This window comes from Uranotaenia lowii, chromosome 3 (assembly GCF_029784155.1).
Source record: "Uranotaenia lowii strain MFRU-FL chromosome 3, ASM2978415v1, whole genome shotgun sequence".
Lineage (NCBI taxonomy): Eukaryota > Metazoa > Arthropoda > Insecta > Diptera > Culicidae > Uranotaenia > Uranotaenia lowii.
The window spans coordinates 206314785-206322533 of record NC_073693.1 but is presented as its reverse complement, the minus strand read 5'-3'; the positions used below and the strand labels follow the sequence as shown (position 1 = coordinate 206322533).

Sequence of the window (7749 nt, the reverse complement as noted above, 5' to 3'; positions counted from 1 at the left end):
TCCATGGTTGGTGCTGTTCGGTGTTGGAATTCTATTCCAATTCGTTTTCGGGCTGTGGCTCATCGGAGGATACTACATTTATGTAAATATTACCGGTTTCTGTTCTATATATGCAGTTATTTACTTTTTTATTACCAACAGCTTCAACAAACGTTGTCCAGCTTGATACTGTGGATCTGGATGGCTTATAATGTGAGTTAATATATGTACTAACATCTGACCAAATTCAACTCTCGGAGTAAAGGTTTTTTTTCTATTCTTATCTAAGAAAGCATCCCTATTAACTAATTATTTAACTTTTTTTAAGCATAAACCAAATCAAGCTTGACTTAGCGTAGCTTTATCTTGATAAGGATTGGATGAAATTCTAAGAATTGTCTGTTTGGAACTTAAATATGTTTATTAATACATAATTCCATTTCAGCCTTAATAATTTTAGTAATAATATTTTTTACAGATCTACTGCTGGATGTGCGTCTACTCTCAATACCAGATCTTCGTAGAGATGCAATCTCCCAATATTGAACTTTTAATGCCTTAAATCAACCTCCTCACTTTCACTCTATCGGTGAAATGATTATTTCCATTTCATTCCAGTACACGTTCAAAGCTGACAAAAAAAAACATTAGTATTAGATAAGTAAGCTTTTACATGAATATTTTCTTAGTATTTTACACTCGAAACTCCACTATACATTAAGCATTTTGTACTGAACGTAATCCGTCCGTTGACACAATAAATGTCAAGTTTTCGACAAAGTTTAATAATTCGTTGTTCAACTGTATTGAGAAAAATCCGAGCTTCCAAAATAAGTAATTGAGTAACCGTAGGCAAAAATAACAGTAGATTAAATTTTTGTATTGAATTGAATTCAATTTGCGAAAGATTGTTCAACTCGAATCACAAGAAGAAATAATAAAAAATTAACAAAAGCTAATGCAATTCCAACTAGTAGTAAATATCTGGTAAAGCGCACAGATTCATAAAGCAGAGGCAGAAATCAACCTTTTTTTTGTTTATCTGCGTTTTACATGACTTTGATTTTGGATCAACTGCGAGGCAACTATGCGAAATCTTTTCATGCGTTTAAATGTCTTCCATTTTGATTAGTTTATATGCACGTTTGGATAGAAAAACTCAATTTCCAGTATCATTATTTGAGCGTGTAAATCAATCGATGAAATGCTGTCAAAAAACATTTTTTGCTCGACTTTCAACTCCGACAAGACGCCCTGATCATGATGGCTCTAGATATGGTGATCTCAGATGCCAAATCGCCATTCCGCCATATTGAAAAAAGTTTTGACAGCCGGCTGTAGTGTTTACGAAAAAAGGGGTCAAGGGATGCCAGGCGTTAGTGATAAAAAATCAGATGTGAAAAAAGTGTGTATATGTGCAGAAGCCAATCGTAAAGGAAAGTTAAAAAGATTTAAAACCGTACTGGGGTTTAGTTTATTTTATTATATTTAAATTGAGTTTTCGGAAAAAAGCAATGATATGAGTATATTCAATGAATTAATTTGTATTCTAAACACTTTTTTTCAATAAAATTACAATACAGTTCGGTCTATCCGTATGTTCCGAAAAAGAAAAACTTTTTTTGACCGTTATGATAGAAAGGATCTTAAAGGGTGGAACAAACAACTAAAACCCTAAACCGGATGTTGTTTGCTCCTTATATTCTTTTTACCTTATCCAAAGAGCTATTTTGTTTCCCTTTAATCGAAAAGTGTTGGATGAAAATAAACGTAAATCGGTTTTGCTAAAGGAATGCTCTAAATTCTGCTATTGATCATTTTCATGTAAATGATAAACGATTTTATGATTCGAAATGCTACCCATCAGATCCGGATTACTCGATTGGATCTTCTGGAGCAGCGATGGCAACAGACGGGGGTCCTCCTGAAGCAGCTTTTTCATCTCGATGAAGATCAGATGTTCCTGCAGGAGGGCCAGCCGCTTCTCGGACGATGGAATGTAACGCCTCGCTATGTTACCATCCGATTCGATGACTTTCTGCTGCTTCTAGATAGCTCTTGAAAGAAAAAAGTGTTGAATAAGCATAAATTTGTCATAAGTAATGCAAAATTAATGTTACTAACCGCTACCGACAAAGCTGGCACCGTCGTTTATAGGTCCAACTTCTTCCAGCTTTGCTTACCAGCCCGGAGCTCAGCCGGAAGATTTTGTTTCGATTCTATGAATTATATTTGCAAAAATCAAGGCGAAATCTTTGTCTAAGCAATATCTTGATGATTGGCAAAACTTCGTGTTTTACAAAAAATCAGAGCACCTGGCATCCCAGCCAGCCAGCAGCCAGCCGAACAGCCAGCTGTCAAATTTCGGCTCCTCCTCCGCCTCCAACCCTCGTCTACTTTTTGCCAAAGAGAGACCACCATATCTAGAGCCATCATGGCCCTGATGATTTTTTAATCGTGCTTGCGCCCCACAAAGCCACAGAGCGCATCCAAAACGTCATTCGCGGTCAGCCATCGAGTCATTTTTTCTCCACAATCGAACGAGCAGAAACAGCAAAAAATCTTCCGAAAAGGCCATTTTCATTAACTACTTTCTCGATAATTCGCTCGGGACCGAATTCGCGGACATCAACGTCGCAAAGGACAGCTTGGAAAGAAGTTATTTCCGGATATTGCAGAACATGCGTCGATAGTTTTAGCAGAAATACTTCCGGAACTGGGAAGCTCGTGATCTGTGTACGAGCACAGAATCGGGAGGGTGTTTTTTTTCTTGCTCGCTGGTAGTGTCCCCGAAAACGCAAATAAAGGGGAAAAGTTTGTTGCATTTTTTTTCTCGCCCCTGTTCAGTGTGAGTGATCTCGAAAGAAAGAAAAAAGTATAAAAAGGAAGTGCACGAATTACATAAAGAATAAGAAGGATTTTCCTGGCTGAGTGGAACGGCGGAAATTGCACAACTTTACTTTGGAAAGCATAGCGTTCGCAGTGTTAGCTTCCCATTACAAAGAACGGAATACGGCTGCTGAAACGACCTACCGGATAACGCCTTCAACCAGCTGATAATCTGATATCAAACTAGGAAAATGTCAACCCCAGCCCGCCGCCGTTTGATGAGAGATTTCAAAAGGTAAATGATTGCGCATAGAATGTATCCATCAGTAAGTTCAACTGTGTAAAAGTTATTTTATCTCATTGATGGTAATCCTTAAAAAAAAGTGATGCTAGGCCAGAAATAGAAACGACGTCACAGAACACTGTCCTTTGTTATGTGTTCCCCCTTAAATTTATTGCTTTCTATTCGCGATTTTACGTTTCGATCAAACAAATAAACTTATCTCAGGGAAAAAAAGATCCCCACAATAACACGAAAAGCGCAAGGATCAAACGAAATCGAAAGGAGCAAGCGGCCGAGTTCGCAAAATTAAGACACGAGCAAGCATCTGTAGGTAAAAAACCTCACACGCGACCTTGGCTCGTTCATTTCGACGAAAAGTCTCTGCCAATGATGCCAGTAAATATACGCTAGTGCATGTATCTGAGGGAAGAAATCTATCCACTACTAACAACAAACTAGTCACTGCTACTTAAATCAAACATTTTTGGCTCGTAGAGCGAGGATAAAGCTCATGTCGGGGAATTCGGTGACCTCGAAATCGAAATTGTGACTCAATACCGTTAGTTGGGCGACAGAGAATCATCTTTGTTGTGGCCACTAAAACGTACTTAGCTAGGCTTGAAACTAGACAAACAATGAATTGCAAACGTGATCAATCTTTTGCTTCCTTGTTATCCTTTTAAGGTAAACTCAATGAACAGGGTTTCTACCGATTCGCGTCAGAGATAAACGAAAGACGATTTGTTCGGCTTCTTCAATAAACGGTGACGTGTCTATAATGCCGCTGAATATTGGTAACTTAGAGATTACTTAACACGAAAATATTAAAATATAATTAAAAAATCAATTGGTATTCAGTTAAAAACGATCTGTTTTTCGCATGAAAATCCTTTAAAACAAACTACCTTCAAGTCACCATCTACCGCTCACAGTTGAGCGGTTTTTAGCGTAAAACATGTGTAATGAAAAAACGATGTCAGATTTGGAATGCAAAAAATATACGCTTTTTAAAAGGACTTACTTAACTTGCGGATGTTTAACGGGCCCTACTAATGCCTACCCGACTTTTTCCATAGTACCGATAATGTTTTCTTGAGGAAAAACTATCACACAATACGGAAATGGGAAATGTAATGCATTTTGTGAAATTTTCCTGCAAATTTAGTAAAAAAATTGAACCAAGTGCGTTGACTGACAAAATGATGATACCTGGCAAACAGTCTCAAGCAACCAAACTATCTCTACTGAAATGAAAGGCTACGAAGAATGTAGGTACAGCTTATTTCAGTCGAAGATATTAACCCTCATCCGCATTAGATTTCGTTACCCTAATCAGCACTAGGAGTGTCAATTTGACACTACAAGCTTAAATCGTTATAAGTATTGGCGTGTTCAACCGATATAAACAAAACTTATATCAATAGAAACCTTGTAGTGTTAGTAAAATATGTTTAGAACATTATATATAGCTTAAGCTGCTAGTTCTCTCGTTATTCAGCATGAAAGAAAAAAAAATTCCGAAAAAACATGCCTCAGAAAAACTGCTGTAGTTCATATATTACACGTCCAAAAGAATATTTGCCTTATGCATATGAAAGCTGAAGTTAATGTCTACATCATGGAACCAAGAAATATTTTTTAATTTTTTTTTTTAATGAAATGAACACAAAAAGTAAAAAAAAGTTTTCTGAAAAACCTACTTTTCATTCGAATGCTAGTAAAATTTTTTTGAGCGATGATAGTTTTTGAAAAATTATCTCTACAAAATTTATTCTAATTCTAACATTTTGTTGTCTTTAGATTTTTGATGCAACAAAAATTTAATTTACTAGAATTTTTCAAAGTTGGCTACTTTGCGCGATTTTTTTACAAATTGAAATTTCATCTGTTTTTGTGGTCCACCATCAGGTTGTACCCGGATTTTCAGTGCTTTTACTTTGTTTGGACCGATAAAAAGTATGTTCATTGGAAAGCAAATTAGTTCTGCATTCTTATGAGGTGCAACAATTCACGCTGTGAAATTTCAGAAAAAATATGAAAATTATAAACGTAAAATCATTCCTGAATTTCCTGAACTACAAGCAGAACGTGTCCAGCAGAAAGTGTTTGTTTGCTCTCCGAGTAGGTACGGGTGGGAGATGATTTGGCCAGAGAGCCGACTAATGATGCGTGTCGTGACTAGCAAACGCGAACTACTATCAATAGAAAATTTCCAACCAAGAATCGCACGACACGCATCATTATTTCGACTCTCGGCTTGGCTCTCTGCCAAAGTCACCACCCACCATACCTACTCTTTTATTATCAGAATCCATCGTTTCATCTTTTTTTAATGAATCTCAACTAATTGCAGACTACAGGAAGACCCGCCAACCGGAGTTTCGGGAGCCCCTACAGATAACAACATCATGATATGGAACGCTGTCATCTTCGGGCCGCATGACACGCCGTTTGAAGATGGTACATTCAAGCTGACCATAGAGTTCACCGAGGAATACCCGAACAAACCTCCGACCGTACGTTTCGTATCGAAAATGTTTCATCCGAACGTGTATGCAGATGGAGGCATCTGTTTGGATATTCTACAGAATAGATGGAGTCCCACGTACGACGTGTCGGCTATCCTGACATCCATACAGGTAAGTTTGAAGCAAAAGGTTTCATGTTAAACAAATTCCAATAAGTATGTGTTCTTTTCTTACAGTCACTGCTCAGTGATCCCAATCCAAATTCACCCGCTAATTCTATGGCAGCACAGCTTTACAAAGAAAACCGCCGGGAGTACGAGAAGCGAGTGAAAGCATGTGTTGAGCAGAGTTTTATCGACTAGCCCCTTTCGCCGTGTAACTGTCCAGTTCATCAAAGTAATAGACCTCAAATCGCGGCACCTTTCCTTCCCAACAATTTCCCATCGCTGTCTAGTGGCTCTTTAATTTTGTTAAAAGAAGTATATGGACAAATAGCACCACATAATATCGTAAAACGTAATTGCAAATCACTATTCTCGCAACTTCTAAATCCATAATCTTATCTGAATGTAGATTGCTAAAGTGAGAAAAGGTAGTGTCAAACTAAGAAACTAATCTACACCGGTGTAATGAAGTTATAGATTGGTATTGTGGAAATATGAGTGCAGGGATATGTTGAAACGCGTTAAACCAGTCACACAAAAATTAATCACCTATGAAATCCAATACAATATTCGCATCGTACTGTTCCAGAATCAGCCTGATGGCATATTTTCTCATCGATTGACAACCAAACTTATTGCAAGCAAATACATAACTAGCGGCAAAGTCGGAAACTTGGTGATTGCGATTACAGCAGATGATAATTAGGGAAACGAATCCGTACACATACTAACTGCTACCAGAAAATAATATTGATACTATTATATGGTAATCAACCTACTTTAGAAGCAAACAGTAAGTGGTCGACCACATAGATGGAAACTATTCTTTTCAGTAATCTAAGAAGATTGTTTAGATCCATTAAACATGTGAGAGTTATGAAAATCAAGCTTACCTTATTTAAAATAAAATAAAAGGAAAAACAACATTAATTTAAAAACATATGCAACTTAAATGTACTACGAAAAACTGAAAGAAAAATAGAAAAATAAAGTATGTAATCAAATAATGTTCGGAATTATTGATACTTCACAAATCCTATTCAGTATTTGATTATAGTGAAATGCTTTCAACTTTGGGGTATACGGTTAGCGCAACAGATCGAATTGTTGAAGGTAAAGATAATCAACGCTTGGCAGAAGTGGCACTATTTTTTTTGCTGATCTTCCATCTCCTTGTTGGGTCTACCACTGCGACCAGATCTTCCATTTTGTTCGGTAGATTTCGGAATGTGTCTCAAGCAAGACTCCTGAATAAAATGAAAGACCTAAGATTGTAGACGAGACAAGGCGGTCTGGGCAAACTCCATAGCTGAAGAGGGAGAAAGAGCTGCCGCCTTAGTGGTAGAATGTCGCTGAAACACCAAACAGGCCAGCTGTTGATTCGTTTATATGCAGAGGCAACCTATAGTTATCCACGGGTTTTGCCCTAACTGTCGTCATTGTGTTCGTTTATTAGTTCAGAAGTCCACCAGGTTCGAACCTCAAGCAGGCGGTTGCAGCCCGTGAAGTTGTCTTGTCAGTGTTGGGGGTGAGTGTAGCAAACATATATTTGCATCGTCCCGGGTGACGGTTTTGTTTGTTTATTAAAAAAAAGTTTGCCCCCGTGTCAGTGGAGAAAACGAAAACGCTATAAGTCACTTAAATGGCACGCCAATTCGATAGCGCCCTCGCTGGTTGAAACGGCTAAGACATTAATTTTAACAAGACGCCTGGAATCGATTGCATATCTGCTGAAATAGTCAAAGCCGACCCTGTCTTGCCACCAAGCGTTCCTTCTTCTTCTTCTATTTTCTAGCCGATGCCGACTCGGAACTGCCTTATCGACTAGCTCCTATTATGGTCCAGTTATTAACGGCGTGTTCGTAAATTGATTTTTTCTATCGAAGTGATTTTTTTATCGATGCTGGCGTTCGTAAATTACAAACAAACGTATGCGAAAGCATTGGGAAGTGATTTGACATCTACCAAACAAATCGATCGACTGATGCATCACCCAAAAAAATCAATTTACGAACGCGCCGTGAGA

General features: G+C 37.8%; 1 protein-coding gene and 1 pseudogene across 1 annotated transcript; both read left to right on the top strand.

Moving 5' to 3' along the window:
• Nucleotides 1-768, top strand: part of LOC129753021 (uncharacterized) — a 5485-nt pseudogene extending 4717 nt beyond the window's left edge.
• A 1686-nt stretch (nucleotides 769-2454) lies between these two features.
• Nucleotides 2455-6730, top strand: LOC129751394 (ubiquitin-conjugating enzyme E2-17 kDa). The gene is made up of 3 exons (XM_055746878.1): nucleotides 2455-3103; nucleotides 5445-5730; nucleotides 5796-6730. The coding sequence occupies exons 1-3, from the start codon at nucleotides 3060-3062 to the stop codon at nucleotides 5919-5921; spliced, it is 456 nt and encodes a 151-aa protein (XP_055602853.1). The 5' UTR covers nucleotides 2455-3059; the 3' UTR covers nucleotides 5922-6730.
• Nucleotides 6731-7749: the final 1019 nt, after the last annotated feature.